Raw genomic sequence first — 21710 nt, 5'->3', positions numbered from 1 at the left:
GTGACAATTATAAAATAGGGAGAACCATCAAGAGTACTTACTACCATTATGAAGAATAATTAGTCATATTTATGCATATTCCCCAGATACATACTGTTTGAGGCAAGGGATTCAAACTCCATGCACAAACATTTGTCATGAGAGGTCACAGCATTAGGGTAGCTGTCCGTATAAGTAACTTCACTGCAATGTACCTGACAGAATATGATTTGGGAAAGAATTACATTACACCTAAGCATTTTGGCAAACTAGCATAAGTGTGAAACATAAGAAAAAGCTCCACTATTCATTAGTCAGATTATAACCCTCTCTCCACTGACTGATCCCCACCCTTCCAAAACTGTTGAGCTCTGTCTTGCAGTCAGATGCAGAGCTGTGGCTTCTGTGATGAGAAATGAATTATTGAAATTTCCAGGGACTGACTGACAGGTACACACAGTGCTCTCAGCATCTGCTATGCAAGCCCCATTAACAAGTCAGATAGGAACCTAACAGTAGTACCCAGGTCAGAATCTTTTGTGTATTAGCCATCAACAGAAGTCACTGCAATAGATGGTTGTTCATGTGTTTTCAACCATTACCATATTCAAGGAGTCTCAAATTAAATAAGGATATTTATAGTTCCATTTCTTCCTCCTCTCCTCCACAACATAAAAATGTACAGGCATGCGCCTAACAGAATGGACATCAAGCAACAGAACGAGTGTCCTCTACTACAAAGTGAGTACTGTAGCAGAGTTTTTTCATTTTCTTAGTGAAAGGAATGATTTAAATGTTTGTACCACTTAATTTGAGTCAAGTCTCACAGAGTCCAAATTCTGGACATTACAATAATGAGGTGGTGATTCTACTACCATAATTTTCTGTTGCCACAAGTGTGACAAAGATAACAAACCACAAGGAACTGATAAATTTTTTTTTATTATTCACTTTTGAATTCTTTTACACTTTCCTGATTATTTTGTGTAAGGTGAAACTAGAACTGTTTAAAAGACATACACAAATCTAGTACATCAATAACCAGGTATTTCTTTTTTGCTATACTATTCTCACAACCACGTGTGTGCTAGCAATATAACCGTCACAGAAGCAAACTTTAGGCAGAATACTGGTCAGTAAAAACAAAGCGAAAAGAGCTACCAGATATACAGACAGGCTCGGTTCCACATTCATCACTACTGCATTTATCAAGCGCCAAGTATTAACTGCACTATTTGTTCAGCTAGTAGAGGGGAGTTTTAAAATCAGTGCATGAAATTCTCTCTCCAGGAGACAGATGGACAGACAAACAGATGGATTCTACAGCTAGGAGAAATGGTAGAGGAATGATACTGGGAGACTGATAGATGACTATTCCTAATCGTTTCCATTGCATTATTCATGCAACTCTTATGAGGTCTTATCTGACTGGACTTGTTTGGGAACACAACTAAATGAGGACATTTGGAGTTCTAATATCACACGTTCCTAACAAGCATTACAAATGTGTAAGGTCTGCATTCCAGTAAGAAATAATGGGAAATCTTGAAAATTTTAGGTAATACCAGGATCTGGCTTAAAGTGGCAGACATTAAGAGCTGAAGACTACAGCAGCACTAGCAACTCTCAAATATCTGAGTAAGAGACCTGTCCACTAGCACACTCATGTCTCTCCATCACCCTGATATCACTTATAATCCACAAATAATGGAACATATGTAGGAGTCCAGAAATTTTTTAATGAATTTTAAAAGCAGGTGGGAGAGGGTGAGGATGAACATCAATTCAATGGGAGGAAGATTTCTATAAACTGAATTCAAAGATAGCGGAGTGGAATATTAGAAATTTTTCCAGATAGAGTTCAGAGTGGGAATACCCAAGCAGATTTTAATTCTCCTAAGTGAAATGCAATCTTTGCATTATTTTACTCTTATCAGTATTATCCAAAAAACTAATAAGGCCATTTATACAATATTAGTTTTTTCCTGTTGCAAGTTGACAGTAGTGCACTATCTTACTACTGAAGAAGAGTCCAAGTTGTAACTAAGTAATTTATTGCTGTGGGAAGGGGTTTTAGTCATGCATGTTGTATGAGCACTGGATCATTTTTCAAAGTCAAACCCCAATTACTCGCCAATGTAGTTTGGAAACCTAGGGAGCTATACTCCCAAAAAAAACTCTCAGAAAAGTAAGATTATTTAAAGTGAGCTTTTGACTGAAAGCGGTGCACCAAACTTGGTTAAAAATGTCTATAGAGTGTGCCTGTTAAACTAATTCACTGAAGTATGTTACTGAACTGGAATGCCATACAATGGATTGTTTTCCTTCCATGCCCCAGTGTCACAATACAATTTTTATAACTTTCTGTACAACTTTACAACAGAATTGTACTTCGACTATTTTTGGTGCCAGATTAAGCTTTCCAGAGTTACATAATTAATATCTAGTTTCTACCAGGAAGAGTTTTGTAAAGTCAGCTGCAATCACAAAACCCATAATCACAGTGTTGAGTTAAAAATATAAACATGGTAATCATAACTGCAAATGTTCATAATAAGTTCAGAATGCAGTTGTATAACCAATCTCCATTTTAAGTACACAAAACACCAACCAATTGTTTTTACCCCACAGACAGTTTTTGCTACGTTGAGGTTGTGAAAGTCGATGTACTATTCTTTTTGCTTGTCGCACAAAGGGATATATGTGTAGGATACAGAGTGACATTGAACATATAGTGAAGCAGGACAGCCATTAGTTCTCTCCCTCCCCAGCATCCCCTTCATCTCCCTGGTTTTCCGACGTCCATAGCTGTAAGAAAATACAAACACATGTTTATGCTGAAAGCATGCAGTTAATTACATTTGTCAGGAAAGGGGAGATGGGGTAATTAGCTGTAGGTTGTGCAATTTTCTTAATGAAAGAATATTAAATGGTTGAATTTAGTGGCAAAGAAAGAATAATGAACTAAAAACAGAAGGCTGGATGGAGGCTTAGGAACAGAAAGCAAATGAAGCTTACAGGCAGTACGCACTGGAGGAAAGTTAGCTTTTGGGAAACGGTCAATAAAAAGAAAAGGAGGACTTGTGGCACCTTGGAGATTAACAAATTTATTTGAGCATAAGCTTTCATGATGCATCCGATGAAGTGAGCAGTAGCTCACGAAAGCTTATGCTCTAATAAATTTGTTAGTCTCTAAGGTGCCACAGGTACTCCTTTTCTTTTTGCAAATACAGACTAACACGGCTGCTACTCTGAAACCGGTCAATAAAAGTGCACCTTTCAATGACAATTGATTGCAGAAAGGCTTACTAACTTGTGCTAATACAGCAACTGTCATTTTATTTAACATACAGAGGCAATGGCTCTCAGATAGGTCCAATTACACAAGTTGGTGTGGTGGTTTCTCCATGAGAGAAGTGATTTGTAAAGCAGAGGAATATACAAAACTTCTCATGATAAAGCCTATTTATTGGAGCCTGAAAGCCTAACATTTACAACAGTGACAAGTTTAAAGTGTAGTAGTTTGTCCCAGTGATACTTACAGTAAGGTTGTCCCTTAGTAGCTGCATGATCAGAGTGCTGTCTTTGTAAGACTCTTCATTCAGTGTGTCCAGCTCAGCTATCGCTTCATCAAAAGCCTGAAAGAGGCAATACAGTTTACAGAGCAAAGACACCAGATTTTCAAATTCTATACTCATCTGAATTCAGTTTCATTTATAAAGATAATTTTTTTCTTAAAATTTTCCCATATTACATTTAAAATTCAGTTGGGGGTGGGGGAGAACAACAACAAAAAACTAGGAATATTTTTCCTCTCCCCAAAAGAAAAAAGTACTAGCCAGGCTCAACTACAACAAAGTGAAGACCAGGCCACTGGCCGACTGGAAGAACTCTATTTTGTTAGATGACTTTTAAGATTAATTCTTGAACCAACTCTACTTCCCAGACCAGCATAGAATACTCAAGAAGTGAATGTGCTCACTCCCACAGAACGGACTGCTTCACATGGCTCAAAACCAATCCAGCCACCCATTTAAAGAGCAGCATTGTCAGACAAGTTCCTTAGAGTGTCTTCACTAAAAATGGAGGGCTCAAAGGTTTGAATTACAAGCAGTGGGCAGGTAGAGCTAAAGCTGAAAAATTAGAGGTATCTTCAGGGTCATATCTGCTGCATATAGAAAGGCAACTAAAGACATAGGAAACAGTGTGACAGTGGAAGAAACAGTGTACTTTCCACTAAAGACTAATATAACCATAGTTGCCACCAACTTGTTTTATAAAATCTTCCATCAAAGTCCATGCAGCATGTTTGATAGCTGCCATGAATAAGGCCCCTTTTTCTATTTAGATAGATTTCTATCACACACGCAACCACATTTCTAAAACAGATTGATTTACAACCTAGTAACTTAAATAGCTGAACTAACAGTAGTAAGTGCATTGCAAGGGAAAAATCTTTTCTTGCTACAAAATATTAGGACCCTGAACAAAGTGCACTGTACATATACGCTAAGTAACTCTGAATGCCATCATTATCCAAGCTGTTACTTGACAGTTTTCAATTGAAGCAAGTAGAACTAATAAAAATACCACTTGGAGCTATTCATCTCTCAGAAAGAGATTTGGTCTAATTTTAAGGAGAGGTAAAAGACAAAAACTAACTCATTTATGATCTATTTGGGCACAATTAAACCATCAAATAGTTTGCCACACCAATCAAACCAAAGCGGTTTTGGTCTCTGAAGAGAGATTGGGATGTTACAAGTCATGAATGGAGAGCACTGGTAAAGTCACACTGGAGAAACTGTCCCATCAAATTTTTGAAATACGCTCAACTAAAGACAGTGTTATTAGTTTCAATTTTAGGAGCTCTAGATTAATGCAAACATTTTAAAATTTCCAAAACAAGTACTTTCTGGGAGAATCCTGTGAAAATGTGAAGAGGGCAGCTTGTCTTATTCCTCACAGGGTAATTGTCATTAGTCTAGTATGCTTTTGCTGGTTTATGTGAAAATATATTAAGATAGAGATATTAGTGTGAAAGAAGGCCAGCAGCTCCGAGGCAGGCATCTTCCCGTTGACAGAGTACTCTTGAAAGAGAATCTAGTTGTTTTTAGAAGAATAGATCACTCAAAACTACCTTCAGAGGTAGTACTGTACACCTTTAATAGTTTTCACCTTCAATAGTTTCCTCCCCCCAGACAAATATATTGATAAGATGAGTCTGCTTACCGTCTTTGCCAGACTACAGGCTTTTTCAGGGGAATTTAATATCTCATAATAAAAGACAGAGAAATTGAGAGCCAAACCAAGCCGAATGGGGTGTGTAGGTTGCATCTCTTTCTTGCTAATTTCAAATGCCTCCTGGTAAGCCTGCTGAGAGTTTGATACCGTTGCTGTAAAAAGCGATTTCAGTAAGATTAATACATGGTAAGTCACTACATCTCTTATTTTATCATCGTGTATTTAAGGTATTATTTATCATCATCTTACTCTGGGCAATTTAGGAACTTTGGACATCTGGTAACAATTCCAATTAGAAGGTTAGTAAATATCTACATGTAAAAAACAAGCACAGTGGGATTTCCTTCAATAATTGTAATGGTAAAAATCTAAGAATAAAACTAAGCTATTAATGCAGGAGTGCTCATAAGATTTAAAATGCAACACATCAAACAAAGATTAAAAAACCATCAGACATAGTTGTGGTCAGTACTGTTGAACTCAAACTGCATTGTGTTTAAAAGCTAGAAGCCAACAGAGGAATAGGAAATAGTTCTGGAAGGTAAACACTGAAGAAAACTTGGGAGTGGGAATTCCCTAATGAGCCATTCCCTAATGCTTCTGAGAAGGAAGGGTCCAAGAGGCAACCTCTTGTCCTGAATTCCATGGGTTAAAAATTGGGAGTACAGAGGCACTGAGTGCCCCCTCCCCAGGCTAATGGGTAGCACAACAAGCTCTAAAGAGACTGTGTAGCCCTATGATCCTGCTCCATGAACAGCACTGCCTGCCCACTGACTTCCAGGCAAAGTTCAAGGTGTTAGTTTTAACCTAGAGAACTCTAATTGGTTTAGGACCTGGTTACTTGAGAGTCCACCTATCAAAATGTGATACCAAACTTGCAACCAGTGAAGTTACTTCAGCTAGGTCCCCTGATATAATTAGGAGAGTATGACTGGCAGGGCATTTTCCATGAGGAAATAATGCATTCCTCCTCTCAGGCTACCAGATCCTGGATTTGCTGAACTTTCAGACAGGTGGAAAATCCTTTTCAGGGATGTGAGGAGAGATATTTGGGGACAGAGTAGGCTGAGTGAGGGATGGCAGTGTGGTTGGCTTGATGTTAATTACAGAGACTCACCTATAATGGGTTTTTTGGGAGTTGGGGGGGAGCTGTTTGGTCAGAGTTACGAACTGGCAGACCATGTGCCAGCTCATGCCAAAGCCCTAGGCCTATTCACTTGTGTATTAGTATAGATCAAAGTGATTATTAAATGTATAACAGAATGTACTTTATGTTTTAACTTCATGAAAACGAATTGGATGTTACTTATATTGTTTTCACTTATCTGTATCCTGTTATAACATAGTAGCAAACATTTACATTGTGTATACCCCTGTAACTAAATAACCCAAATGAGAAAAAAGCATTATAGAATGCAAATGAAGAACTCTAACAGAAAAGATTTAATTTCAAAGCAAGTGCTCATTGTGTATGATGATGAGAGGTCAAAGACTCAAAATATATTCCTCACGCTCTGTCAAAGAAAAAAATATGTGGTAGTGACACTGTCAGCTTGCTTTCTGTGGGTACCCTGAAAAGACTTTTTGGAAACTGGAAGTTTATTACATCACTGCCACCATTTGGAATTACAAACTGTGAGTCACCTGTACATATATTTTACCTGTTTTAACCTCTCAATAACATTTCCTTTTCTTAGGTAATAAACCTTTAGTTAGTTTACTATACAATTGGCTACCAGCATTGTCTTTGGTGTAAGATCTAGAGTACCAACTGATTGGGGGGAAGTGACTGGTCTCTCGGGCCTGAGAGCAACCTTATGTGGTGTGATTTTTGGTTTAAGAGACCTTTTCTCACAAAGTCCAGTTTGTCTGTGTGGTAAGATAGTCCCTTTAGACTCTCTCCAGTCTATCTGTGACTCCATGGTAAGACTGTTATAGTGATCCAGGAATTCACGTACGTCACTGGCTTGGTGAAATCTAATTATAGAACACACCACCAGCTTGAGGTATCTGCCCTGTTTTCTGACAATCTGCCCTGAGGAAGGCACTACAGAGAAGCATGACAAGAGCAACTAGACAATGCTTGTTTTCAATAGTTAGTGAATGTTGATATCTATATAAATACTCCTCACTGAAAACAAACATTTCTCTCCATACTTCATTCTGCTTAGTGGCCATTTGACTTCTGATCAGCTATCTCTCCCTCCCTCTCTCTCTGTGTGCGCATGTGTGTAAAACGATTTTAACTCTACCTACTTTGTTTGCTGTCTCCAGATGCCACCTCCGAAAGATATCTGAAGTAATCGCCTTTCATTTTCAAATAGAAGACCTTGCTTTCTGGCTGTGTGGCATTGACAATAAGGTACTTATCCAAGAGTTCCTGAAAGAGGAAGCATCACAGATGCTTTTGTCATGAAAGTCACAGGAATGATAAACCTACACACACAAAGTTTATTATCCACTACCAAAGCGTAGAGAAAAATCCACTGGGGAGTGGCAAACTTGCCCTGTTGAGGACCTATACCATTCATTTCTGCAAAATTTCAGCTCCAAAAAGTTGATAGTCCTCCTGATGGCAAGGACAGCTTTTCATATGCAAACTGATGCAGTGCTGTGTTCATGAGTCCGCAGGTACAGCGCTCCAGGGCTTGCACTGCTATTCGTAATTTTGCTGCTGTTTGGCAGCACGAGAGTCACAAGAGTCTGATTACTTTCACTGCTGCTGTTTAGAACTGTGGACAGCAATGAAGTTGTCTAAAGTTATGAGTAGCAATAGAGGCTGCACTTGCGTATTCAGAGAAACAGGACTCAAAAATGGATGCAAGAGGAGTACCAGGAACCCTCTCCCCTCCACATGCATTAGGGCCTTGACGGAGGCAACCACAAAAGAGCAGAATCCCTCGACCCCTAACTTCAGAGAAGCCAGGAAACTGGTGTGCGGGAAAACGCTAGCTCCTCTCCTGTCCACAAAAGAATATGGGTAGAGGCTTAAAATTTCAGGTGATTAAAAGACATAGGAGCATCTATCACCCACTCTCCCCCACCAGATAGGAACAGCACCCTGCTAAGAATCCCAGCACCCGAGTGTAAGTGATGGGCTTCTTGCCAGGGCAGCTGGTCACAGATCCTTCTGGTGTCTTCCCCCTTCTCCCCCAATCATCTTCCATATTAATCTCTGCCTAACAGGTTTTGTGACTTTGGCTAATAGATGGTTTTGTTTTGTTTTGATATTTGGTAGGTGATAGCACTTTAAGAGAAACTAAATACAGTTACATGAAAGAAACTAGAAGACTCAATTACTAAACCCAGCCAAGTTCTTTACCCAGAGCCATAAGAAATTATCTTCCTGCCTGGATCTTTAGCATCTCAGTAAGTGAGGCTCCTTAAGCCTCCCTGGCAATTGCTGCAATGCTAACTACTGCTGTTATTTTTGCTGCTGGATTATTACCAGAACATCATTGCAGATATCCTGCAATTCAGCCTCAATTTTCTCACGATACTCTCTTCCCATCTGCTGTTTCTTCTCATTCCTCTCTGTTTTCTGTTCAATGCTGGAAATTACACGCCAGGAAGAGCGACGGGCACCAACCACATTCTTATAGGCAACAGAGAGTAAATTCCTTTCTTCATTGGACAGTTCATGTCCTTGCTCAGTGACAGCCTTCATAGCAGCAGCCATGTCATCATAGCGCTCAGCCTGTTCGGCCAGTTTGGCTTTCTGTACCAGCTCGCTTTTATCCATAGTCATTCCTTAAAAGGAGAAAAACAGGTTGTGGAAAACAAATGATAAAGGTAAAAGGGGATACAGTATAAATCATGATCATAAGTGGGAAGTCTGTCTTCTTCCCGATCAATGTAGTGAGTTACTAGCAAGAGTTTAACTTTATATTTTGGTTATTTCACTAGATTCATAGATACTAAGGTCAGAAGGGACCATTCTGATCATCTAGTCTGACCTCCTGCACAGTGCAGGTCACAGAATCTCACCCACCCACTCCTATGAAAAACCTCACCCATGTCTGAGCTATTGAAGTCCTTAAATCATGGTTTAAAGACTTCAAGGAGCAGAGAAGCCTCCCTCAAGTCAACCATGCCCCATGCTACAGAGGAAGGCGAAAAACCTCCAGGGCCTCTCCAATCTGCCCTGGAGGAAAATTCCTTCCCGACCCCAAATGTGGCAATCAGCTAAACCCTGAGCATATGGGCAAGATTCACCAGCCAGATACTACAGAAAATTCTTTCCTGGGTAACTCAGATCCCATCCATCTAATATCCCATCTCAGGGGATTTGGCCTATTTTCCCTGAATATTTAAAGATCAATTACTTACCAAAATCCCATCATACCATCTCCTCCATAAACTTATCAAGTAGAAAGAGCAGCATAGAATCATTGGACTGGAAGGGACCTCAAGAGGTCCAGTCCAGTCCCCTGCACGCATGGCAGGATTAAGTATTATCTAGACCATCCCTGATAGGTGTTTGTCCAACGTGCTCTTAAAAATCTCCAATGGAGATTCCACAACCTCCCTAGGCAATTTATTCAAGTGCTTAACCACTCTGACAGTTGGGAAGTTTTTCCTAATGTCCAACCTAAACCTTCCTTGCTGCAATTTAAGCCCATTGCTTCTTGTCCTATCTTCAGAGGTTAAGAACAACAATTTTTCTCCCTCCTCCTTGTAACAACCTTTTATGTACCTGAAAACTGTTATGTCCCCTTTCAATCTTATCTTCTCCAGACTAAACAAACCCAATTTTTTCAATCTTCCCTCATAGGTCATGTTTTCTAGACCTTTCATCATTTTTGTTGCTCTTCTCTGGACTTTCTCCAATTTGTCCACATCTTTCCTGAAATGTGGCACCCAGAACTGGACACAATACTCCACTTGAGGCCTAATCAGCATCTTCTGTAACATTTAAGGATCACAACCAATCACACTCCTGGAAGAACCTGAACATTACCTTCTCAAATGTGACATTAATACTGATGTTATGTCCAATCATATCAATCTTTCCCCCGCCCCAGACAGACTTCTCCTCCAATCCCCTTTATCATACCATGACCCCAATCTAACAATAACAGAAGTCTGAGAGGAAAGGTTGCATGTTCAAACAGTTGCCAAAAAACAAAACCAGGACTCGTCCATGTTACAGTATCCTCTAGTACTCTTCCATGACAGAAATAATGTTCTTAGAGCAGGAGCATCTGAAACACTGGACAGCTTCTGCTGTCACTGAGCAGCCCTCCCTTACGTCGATGCAAAATGCAATGCTTTTGTGGATACTTAAAACAGCAAAATAAAGCTGCAGTGTTTGATACCAGAGAAAATGTTTTTATAGTGCCCTAACAGGAAAATTATTTCTTATATCCGTGTTTCTCTACACATGGAGATTTTTGAGACAATCAACCCTGCTATCCTGCAGCATTTTCAATGTCTACCATATTTTAATACAGAGATTGAGGGAGAAAGGATGTGGCCCACATGACAGTCATGCAATTGTAAAGTAATTGCTTACATGGAAAGAAACACTCATCTTTTCTGAAATGCAATTTAGCAGCTGGAAATAAGGTCAGATATATGCTATATGACCAACTCTCACTGAGCAGTTTAAGAACTTCTGCCTCAGGACAATGGATGCTGGAGTTAGTAAGGAAAATGGCTTTTCCTCACTGCTATGTTCTATGTGTCTGCAAGGCACAGTGGTAACGTATACAACTGGTTTCAGAGTAGCAGCAGTGTTAGTTTGTATTCGCAAAAAGAAAAGGAGTACTTGTGGCACCTTAGAGACTAACAACTTTATTTGAGCATAAGCTTTTGAATGCAGCCGATGAAGTGAGCTGTAGCTCACGAAAGCTTATGCTCAAATAAATTTGTTAGTCTCTAAGGTGCCACAAGTATTCCTTTTCTTTTTATGTATACAACTAAGTTTGAACAAAGGACTTGTGTGGTATATGCTTATGGATGTGCCTGTTCTGTGAGCCATTGGATCAATACAGATTTTTTGCTGAAAGAAGCCATCCCAGAAAATGGAGTCCTCTTGCACATGTAGTTCTGCATTAAGTCTAGTTCTCTTTCAAACACAGCTTTTAAACCAGTGGAACCTGGCACTTTTAAAAGGTGCCAAATTGATATTAAGATTGCCGCTCTCCCCGAAGACAAAAATAGGTACCAACAGTGAGTTAACTTATTTTACTTCACTAACATGGCTCTGTCTTTGCCAGGAAGGCTCGACTCTAGGGAGACATAGTAGTTGGTTTGTATCACTGGCTACTGCAGACTCCAAAAGTCAGCTCATCACTGAGCCTGCTGAGGAACCACCGGGTTTTGATTTATTTCGGAAAGACTGATGCAGACTGAATCACATCAGGACATCTCATGGGATGTGTGGACAAACCCTCTTTAAATGGAAAATGAGGCAAACACCTGTATGCAACTGTGGTCACCAGGCACAAATGATGGAGCACATCATATCTGAGTGTCCCCTTCGTTCTTTTGCCAGGGGCCTGCGGCATTGTGCTGGCTATCAAACTTAGATATAAATTTGTAATCATGTTATCTACCCAAGACATATGAAAGAAGATGACTCCAAGTAAGAATTCCAAGTGAGAGACAGGTTTTTTGTTTTTTTTTTTTTGTAATGCATCCACTTAGGTTACATTTACACTACAAGCTAGAGGTGTGATTTCCCTGCTCGCTTACAAATGCTTGCGCTAGCTCTCATTGAGCTAGCATAAGTATAGATAGCAACAGATATCTGGATAATGATAATAATAATCTGAATAGGATAATGGCAGCGGAGGCATAGCTTAGCCATGATGAGTATATACCCATGAGGTTCAGGTGGGTTTGTACTCAAAACAGCTAAGCCATGCCTCCACTGCCACTAACACTACTGCAGCTCCGCTGCTATTACTATTTGCACTAGCTTGACAAGGGCTAGAACAAGTACGTATACGTGAGCAGGGGAATCATACCCTTAAGCGCACAGCGTAGATATAGCCTTAATAAATATACTGCCTAGTAAAAATGTAAGTTGAAAAGACAGATCAGTCAAATAGCAACATTTTTTGGTCACTATTATGACCAGCATGAACCAGTTCAGATGAACTAATGATGTAGAGTTACAGTGCTCTGTTTTTCAAGTCAACAATATTCCACCACCTTCTTGCCACTTCCCAAATTGCTAGACTTTCAATTATGAAATGAATTCAATTTACATGCTTAACACAGTAACTAGTTCACAGCTGGGGATCCCCTAACTTTCACTGTTAATTTGAAGATCAAAGTATGTCTATATAAACAGTGTTTTATAGTGTATGAAAGCAAGCCATAAATACTAAAATATCTCACATAATTATATGACTCCAATTTCCTCAACCTGCATTGCCTCTTGAGGCACTTCCACTGTAGTCACCTTTAGGTTTACCACAAGCAGTTTACACAATACCATTACCATATGATTTGGATTTTTGTTTTGAAAAATAGTCTGCATGCTGAAATATAGAGACAAGTAGTTCTAAAGAAGTTTGCATTTTATTATTAAAAAAGTTTATGTTATATTCTATCTGTACTTTTTCAGTAGCACAGCAGAAGTAGTGCTATGGATCGCAAAACAAATTACCTGTGCAGCGTTCAGTTTAGGAACTGTGGAGGGTTTATTAACACGATGCTAATACATATATTTATCTTTAAATGCAAGTCCCTTCATGGCAGTCACTGGGTTCACTTAAGGGCACATTAGGGAAACCACAGAGGGAACAGGAAAGGCATAGAGAAGGTACAGAAGAAAGTCTGACAAAATTGACTGTTCAACCCAAACGCAAGTACAAGACATACAAAACATGTTATCTATCCTTAGTTATTGGACTGTCTAAATTATGTGTACATCTTAAAGACCGCTCACACTACTTACTAAAAAAGTCTGACTTCTTCAATAAGAACTTCATTAATTGTGTACATTTGTACCAGAGTTTGAGATGCCAGTGTTGGAGCCTCAATTTATTCGTTGATTTGACTATTTTAACTTGTCCTAGAATCTTTCATTGTTAGTAGGTTTGCTACAAAAGTATGAAGTGCTGTTCAGTAAAACAAATTTAACAATTCAAATACCACAGTGTTTTCTTCCAAGAAGAAAGCCATTGCCCCACAACAAAATGTGGATAATCTGGCAGTACACACCTACCATCACTCTCACTGAAGGGTTTGCTGTATAAAGGAACACTGTTAGAGTCTTGATTCTCCATTGCTTACCTTGTTAGAAGCTTGGAGAAGGGCTTTGCAGAGCTATGATGACTTGGGCTCCATAAGAGGGAAGTGTTTGCCAGAAGGAAAAAAAGACACAAGGAAAGGAGTGATGTTTGAAAAAAACAAAACAAAAAAGCCACTATCAGTTATAGCTGGTCCCTCCCATAAAGGAGCTGAAAGCTATGTCCTTCCTAACAATAGATTAGTGTGCCACAGCCTGGAACAAGCATCTCCGGGATGCCTGGGCTGGACATGTTCTTAGGTCACAAATGGAAGTCACCAGTGGTGATTATCTGCAACTAAGAGCACGGCTACACTTGCAGATGTAGAGCGCTTTGAGTTAAACCAGCCTTTGGAGAGCGCAGTAGGGAAAGCACTGTAGTCTGTCCACACTGATAGCTTCAAGCACACTGGCGAGGCCACATTTGCGGCACTTGCAGTGGCATTGGGAGTGGTGCACTATGGGCAGCTATCCCAGCATGCAAGTGACTGCAACATGCTTTTCAAATGGGGGGGGCAGTGGGGTGGAGTGTGACAAGGATTATGTTGCGTGTATGTAGGGGGAGAGAGAGTGGGTTTTTGTGGGGGCTGAGAGCATGTCAGCATGCTGTCTTGTAAGTTCAGACACCAAAAGATCCCCCTCCTGACCCCCGCCACTCTCTCTCACACAGCATTCCACAGTAATGGTTGCTTATCTGCTCCGAGACAAAGCAGCCGGCTGTCAGAAATTGAGATTTCAAAGGGCATATCTGCATCCTGCAGCAATTCAAAAACAATGACAAGAGTGGCCACTTGACTTAAGGGGATTATGGGACGTTTCCGGAGGCTGATCAGAACGCAGTAATGCAACACCTCGTTCACACTGGTGCTGTGGCGCTCCAGCCAGGGAGCAGCAAACATCATTCCACTCGCTGAGGTGGAGTACCAGCAGCGCTGTAGCAACGGAGTCAGAGCACTCTATGTACCTTCCCAATGTGGACGGGTAGTGAGTAGTGCACCTGGGGCTCCTTTATTGCATTGTAACTCGCAAGTGTAGCCAAGCCCTAAGAGCAGTACATTCAACAACAACTGTAGTGAGAGAGTGACAGGAATTGTCTAATGTAGCATAGATACTTTGGGGGGGGGGGTTGCTGTTGCAAGTCACAGCCATGGAAGAGTTCTGAGAACAGGGCTTGTTAATTCTAAGTAGAAGGTGACAGACACTAGTGCAGATTTCAGATTTTTAAGAAGAGCATGCCAAACCAGGGCTTAGAACCCCTCTAAAAGGCAATGATTGCACACTATCTCTGATCAAGAATGCCAGCAACCAGAGTGTTCAAAGCCAGTAAGCACTCAGATACCAGAACTTTGAATCTAATACTCCTATGTATTAGCCACTGAAGCCATCACTCTTCTTCCCACTCCTGCAAGCTGAGAAAATATCTAGGTCCTGTCTAGCCTAGGGTCCAACACCACAACCAGGTCAAGTGATCTTAAAGGTATTGAACTCTGTCTACAAAGGAATTAAAAGGTTTCAGCCGAGTTTGCTTGCTTATGTAGACATGGCCTGGATTGGACTTCTTTTTAATAATTGTACTGCCAGAGGTAGGTATCTGTAAAAGACACTGGTTTATAGCTGCCCCTGGCTCCTTTAGGTGAGAGGGGAAGTAAGGAGCGGGAGAAAGCCACAGTCATTTTAGAAAGGGCACCCAAGGTCAAAGTAAACCCACAGGACTTGCAAGCAAGGACAAAGGTGGTGAATTTGGGATTTATGTAAATTTTAATGACAGTTGAGATAAAAATGTTTAGACACTCAACATTCCCCACCAGATTACAAGAGCTCTATGATAAACCATATTTTAGGCCCAAATTACTTGACAGCGATCATGCCTGCTTTTATAGGCTCTACTGCTTCCAACCTTCATGAACTATTCAAGACCAACAGTCAAATCAGATCAGATGTAACTGCATTTAAACACTGTAGAAAGCAGATGAAAAACTGGCATTGAAAAATATCTGACTTACATAATATATTGAACTGGCAAAACAGTACTTCGCTGTCCTGAAGTTTGCTTTCAATGACCTGTTCTTTTGATGCTAAATAGGTCATTGATCCTTTTTTTTTTTAATAGTTTTAATGCTTGTTATGTAGAAATAATTAGACAAACATTTCTCCATTAGAAAAGATTTGGGAAAGAAAGGAATGCAATTATTGGTTTACCATATACGTCAATAAGAAGTCAGGCAGAAAAGTGGGTTAATACACTAACCTTTCACTTTTGGAGAAATTAGTTTAAATCTAGATTTGGTCACAAGGGATAAGTTTGGTAGTTTCAGACTCGTATGCATTTATTCCCATCACAAAACTGCTACAAAATTTAGTATAAAATAGTACAGGAGATATTTGCAGATCTGCCTACCAAAAGTGAAAAGCCCTTCAACATATCTGATTTGGTTTTAGCTGGTGACATTAATGTGGCAATTCACCTCAAAATGAAAAATCCATATCAATTACATAGCATCCCACACTCCAGTTCCATAAGTTTGGAGCCTAGATGGGGATTCAAAAGGAGGCAATTGCGTCCAAAACAAAGGGAAAGGCTTCCTTCATAATTCAGTCATGTGCATGCTAATGCAAGAACAAAAGTAGTACTGACAAGAGACAGTTTGGATGATGCAGATGATATCCACCATACAGCTCACACAGCAGGCACCACTGCTGATGTGTACTCTTTAAATCAATGCATTCTTCAGCTCCCTACAAATTAAGTACAAGAAGCCTGTTTACCTTTTAATACCATTTTTTTCCCCACTTCGCTAGAGTTGTGTTCTTTATCTTGTCCTACGGATTTAGGAGTGGCGAGGAAGAACACTGGAAACTAAATACAGATTACTCACTGACATCAGCATTTCTCATTCATTGCCTTTCCACAAAAAAAAAAAAAAAAATCCGTTCATCACTCCAAGCTAATGGAAATAAAGTGTTCCCCCCATGGTAGTATGTATTATTAAAAAGTGACATATCAGGAAATTGTACATTTCCAGTAAGATTTTACCCAAACACAGAAAGCTAGATTTCTCCTCGATCACCATTAGGTTGACCAGTAAGATTAGTAAAACGCACTTTCCATATTCTAGGGCTTTAAACAGGTAGTATAATATGTGGAATATCCTCTCCAACTGTATATTATGTAGCCTTACTCTCTTCCAAATCCCTCAACAAAACTCATTTCTTTCAGTTAGCTTTCCAATGTGTCCACCACCTAGGTGACCAGATAGGAAGTGTGAAAAATCAGGACAGGGAGTGATGAGTAATAGGCACTTATATAAGACAAAGCCCCAAATATCAGGTCTGTTCCTAATAAATTGTGACATCTGGTCACCCTTCTGCCACTCCAAACACTGCCCCAAAATCTTCATTAAAACTTAGAGAAAAAAACTGACAAGTAAGCAAGCCTTATGATCTCTTTCTGCACAATCACCTTCCTATATATACACAACCCTTTTCCCACACCTTTTTGTCACCCCTTGCTACGTTATTTACTTAGGGCACGTCTTCACAGTTAGGGTGAAATAAGCTAGGTTGTGAATTTAAAGCCCAATAGCTATTCCACTCTAGCACCGCACATTAGAGTATCTTTACACAGCAGTTGGGAGGTGTGACTGCAGCATGCATAGGCATTCCCAAACTAGCTTTGATCTAGCTAGCTAGCTAAAAATAGCATCTAAGGCAACGCAGCACAGGCTAGCAAGCCCTTGAGTACAAGCCCTCTGGGACACTAGATATGTATTCAGGTGACAAGCCCATGCCACTGCAGTTTCACTGCTATTTTTAATGGGCAAGTTAGAGCCAGGTATGGCTACATGTGCTGCAGTCACATCTCCCAATTGCTGTAGAGATATATGCTAAAAGAGTGTCTTTTTGCAGTTTAGCTTAATCCACTTGCAAAGTCGATTAAAGTAAATTGGACAGACACCCCTACTACAGAATAAGAGTGTCCATATGTGGAGCTAATGCAGAATAGCTATTGTATATTAGCTATTCCAGGCTATTTCCCCATGTAAACAAGTCCTTAGATTGTAAACTCCTTGGAGTAGGGATCTGTCATTCTGTCCAAACTATTATGCACATCTACAGTGCTATATACGTAAAGGACACTTACAAGTGGAAACAGGAATGTACTTAACATGGTTAGATTTTTGTTCCAACTACTATAATAATTTCTGGCTAGGGTACAGATGAAAGTAGTGAGTTTCCCCAGAAACATCTTCCCTCAGGTGTAAAACTCATGCCAAAATAAATGTGTTCATATTACAGCAAATCACCTTCACTAATATTAAAGTGAAAGTATTTCTATTATAGGATGGGATAAGACTGTAGCAAAATAAAAAGCCATACCACTGCAATGCTTTAGTTTTAATATAATGTGTATCGGGACACTAGCCTTCTGTCTGAAGAACATAGTTCCAAACCTTATTTATGTGCCAGTTGTGCCTTCCAACTCAGTCTCATCCTAGTCTATTTGTGCACATAACAAAAACCAAACACTTAGCCTGCTCTGCTTAAAAGATAGTGAGAACCAGAATAGCAAGGATATTGCAGGTCAGAAGATGGTGCACTGACAAAACTGAGTGTGCAAGTCTGCACTGGACCCCATTTGCTTTAATGGTGTTTCACTTCGTTCATATCAAATTAATTCAAAATCTAAATATAGGTACATGGCCAGAACACTTCATTTGCAATCAACTATTTGCTAATTGCCCACCACTTTGGGATCTAAGACCCAAAAATAAATAGTGTTTTTTCTCTCTGGAAGGGTGAATTTATACTTTCAAGGGTTTTTTTTGTTTTTGTTTTTTTTTTAAATGGACTCTGTTCTGGTGAACTATCAAAAAAGATACATCCTCCTGCACAAAATGCACTGAGACAGTTCGTGAGACTTCTGATTTAGGTAACCTAATCACTCCTAAAGCTATAAAAGTTTTACAGCCTTATGAATGTTTTCAAGCTATTGAAGTTACACATACAGTATAATTTAGCTTTTAAAGTATTATATATCTTTCAATCTGCTTCCTTGTTAGGAAGAGTTACTACAACTTCAAAAAGACTGAATGAAATAAATTACTACAGTTTAGTTGGAATCTTCACTCAGTGACAATGTCTGCGTGGTACAGATACTTGCAGTGCACAAGATAACATCTGTGGATTATAACCTCATCAGGGCAGTTTATAGGTTTTTCTAAGAAGTCTTAGAAGTTGTTCCTGTTGCCCAAACCTGTATTCTTTCCTCCTCATGCCTGCCTACATTTAGTTCTGCTTTGTGCCACAGCAGAGGCTAGTCATAAATAATATACCACCTTTGTTATTTGTATTACTATAACATTTAGCAGTCCTAGTCATGGACCAGGAACCCATTGTGCTAGGCATTGTATCTGTGCTCCTACACCCACATATTATTCTATAAAGATATGAGGACTGCATCCTTACCTCCTCCCTATTTGTTTGAAACAACATCACGACTACCTATGTGAAAAGTATGCTATGAAGAGCCATGGAAATGATTGCCTTCTCCTGAGCACAGCAAGAGATGTTTATTTAAGGTAGGCAATGCCTGCAGCACAGGAATCTGATTTGCGTGGAGCAACACGGCGGGGGCCCCCAGTGCACGCAGCTGGGCATCCTGGCCCAGGACAGAGAGATCGCAGGGAGCCTTTGGAACGAGAAGCCGAGACTCAGACTAGAAGGGGGAGGCTCTTTCCCAGCCGGTAGGAGCCGAAAGGTGTCAGTCACGGCCAAGGGAACAGCCCCTGCCAGCGACGCCTGCTACACACAGGTGTGCGAGGCGAGGCCAGCCCAGCCCTCGGGGGAGGAGGTGACTCAGCCGAGGTGGGGCTGGGCTGAGAGAGCCTAGAGAAGGCGGTGCTGCCCGCAGCCGGAGGGGAGGGGGTCACACCGTTACCTGGGCGGCTCCACTTCCCCGCCCGGCTCCCCGGAGAGACACGCCCCACAGCGCTGCCTGCGAAGGCCTCTGCCCGCCGCGTGCCCCTCCCGCCCCGGGCCCTGCCACCCCCGAGAGAGGTCGGAGCCGGGCCGGCCGAGGCTAGGGGACCTGCCCCCTCCTACTTCCGCGAGCCCTTGGGCCTGTCGAGCCGCGCAGCGCCCGTCCGCCTTCCCGGGGAGGAAGGAAGGGGCGAGGCCCCGAGGCCTCTTCGCGACTCCCGCCCCCGTACGCTGTCCCCGGGGCGATGGGGACGGGCCCGAGACCCTCACCTGGCGGAGGGCTCACAGCTCGGTCCCGGGCGGGTCAGGAGACTCGGAGAGCGGCGGCCGCTTCGCTCCCGCACACACCCTCCGGCGGCTCCAGCCCCCACTTCCGGTGCCAGCCGCTCGCCCCTTCCGGTGGCGGGACACGCCCCATTCTCCCCATTGGGCCAGAGGCGCCGTCGGCCGGGGCTCGTGGGCGGGTAAAGGAAACCTCTCGGCAGCTGTGGCAACCGGGGAGGTGAGGGCGGGGTCGGTGCGCAAGGAGGGGACAGTGCAGCTGGGCAGGCTGAGAGGGGTGGGGTCGTGGGGAGGCTGAGGGGATAGGGATGGGGTACTTGAGTGGGGCTGTGGGGAGGCTGAGGGGGGATGGAGTGGTAGAGAGGGGTGGGGTCATGGGGAGGCTGAGAGGGGATGGGGTGGTAGAGAGGGGTGGGGTCATGGGGAGGCTGAGGGGATAGGGATGGGGTACTTGAGTGGGGCTGTGGGGAGGCTGAGGGGGAATGGGGTGGTAGAGGGGTGGAATCGTGGGGAGGCTGAGGGGGGATGGTGTGGTAGAGAGGGGTGGGGTCGTGGGGAGGCTGAGGGGGGATGGGGTGGTAGAGACGGGTGGGGTCGTGGGGAGGCTGAGGGGATAGGGATGGGGTACTTGAGTGGGGCTGTGGGGAGGCTGAGGGGGGATGGAGTGGTACAGAGGGGTGGGGTCATGGGGAGGCTGAGAGGGGATGGGGTGGTAGAGAGGGGTGGGGTCATGGGGAGGCTGAGGGGATAGGGATGGGGTACTTGAGTGGGGCTGTGGGGAGGCTGAGAGGGGGTGGGGTGGTAGAGGGGGTGGAGTCCTGGGGAGGCTGAGGGGATAGGGATGGGGTACTTAAGTGGGGCTGTGGGGAGGCTGAGAGGGGATGGGGTGGTAGAGAGGGGTGGGGTCGTGGGGAGGCTGAGGGGATAGGGATGGGGTACTTGAGTGGGGCTGTGGGGAGGCTGAGGGGGGATGGAGTGGTACAGAGGGGTGGGGTCATGGGGAGGCTGAGAGGGGATGGGGTGGTAGAGAGGGGTGGGGTCATGGGGAGGCTGAGGGGATAGGGATGGGGTACTTGAGTGGGGCTGTGGGGAGGCTGAGAGGGGGTGGGGTGGTAGAGGGGGTGGAGTCCTGGGGAGGCTGAGGGGATAGGGATGGGGTACTTAAGTGGGGCTGTGGGGAGGCTGAGAGGGGATGGGGTGGTAGAGAGGGGTGGGATCGTGGGGAGGCTGAGGGGGGATGGGGTGGTAGAGAGGGGTGGGGTCGTGGGGAGGCTGAGGGGGGATGGAGTGGTAGAGAGGGGTGGGGTCGTGGGGAGGCTGAGGGGGGATGGTGTGGTAGAGAGGGGTGGGGTCGTGGGGAGGCTGAGGGGGGATGAGGTGGTAGAGAGGGGTGGGGTCGTGAGGAGGCTGAGGGGATAGGGATGGGGTACTTAAGTGGGGCTGTGGGGAGGCTGAGAGGGGATGGGGTGGTAGAGAGGGGTGGGGTCGTGGGGAGGCTGAGGGGGGATGGTGTGGTAGAGAGGGGTGGGGTCGTGGGGAGGCTGAGGGGGGATGAGGTGGTAGAGAGGGGTGGGGTCGTGAGGAGGCTGAGGGGATAGGGATGGGGTACTTGAGTGGGGCTGTGGGGAGGCTGAGAGGGGATGGGGTGGTAGAGAGGGGTGGGGTTGTGGGGAGGCTGAGGGGGGATGGGGTGGTAGAGAGGGGTGGGGTCATGGGGAGGCTGAGGGGATAGGGATGGGGTACTTGAGTGGGGCTGTGGGGAGGCTGAGGGGGAATGGGGTGGTAGAGGGGTGGAATCGTGGGGAGGCTGAGGGGGGATGGTGTGGTAGAGAGGGGTGAGGTCGTGGGGAGGCTGAGAGGGGATGAGGTGGTAGAGAGGGGTGGGGTCGTGAGGAGGCTGAGGGGATAGGGATGGGGTACTTGAGTGGGGCTGTGGGGAAGCTGAGGGGGGATGGTGTGGTAGAGAGGGGTGGGGTCGTGG

The 21710-nt window shown here is 43.2% G+C and overlaps 1 protein-coding gene across 2 annotated transcripts; it reads right to left on the bottom strand.

The window, feature by feature from the left end:
- Window positions 1-902: 902 nt before the first annotated feature.
- Window positions 903-19943, bottom strand: YWHAB (tyrosine 3-monooxygenase/tryptophan 5-monooxygenase activation protein beta). Of its 2 annotated transcripts, none has more exons than XM_038369784.2 (6): window positions 19718-19943; window positions 8672-8973; window positions 7480-7603; window positions 5212-5375; window positions 3522-3617; window positions 903-2787 (listed from the first exon to the last, which is right to left on the bottom strand). In XM_038369784.2, exons 2-6 carry the CDS (start codon window positions 8969-8971, stop codon window positions 2731-2733), a joined length of 741 nt encoding a protein of 246 aa, XP_038225712.1. In that variant the 5' UTR covers window positions 8972-8973; window positions 19718-19943; the 3' UTR covers window positions 903-2730. The 2 variants fall into 2 exon arrangements, with proteins under 2 accessions (XP_038225712.1, XP_038225711.1); XM_038369783.2 differs by lacking the exon at window positions 19718-19943 and adding an exon at window positions 13474-18824.
- Window positions 19944-21710: the final 1767 nt, after the last annotated feature.

This window comes from Dermochelys coriacea, chromosome 13 (assembly GCF_009764565.3).
Source record: "Dermochelys coriacea isolate rDerCor1 chromosome 13, rDerCor1.pri.v4, whole genome shotgun sequence".
Taxonomy (NCBI): Eukaryota; Metazoa; Chordata; order Testudines; family Dermochelyidae; genus Dermochelys; species Dermochelys coriacea.
Note: the sequence above shows the minus strand (reverse complement) of the source record. Positions and strands in the feature narration are given on the sequence as shown.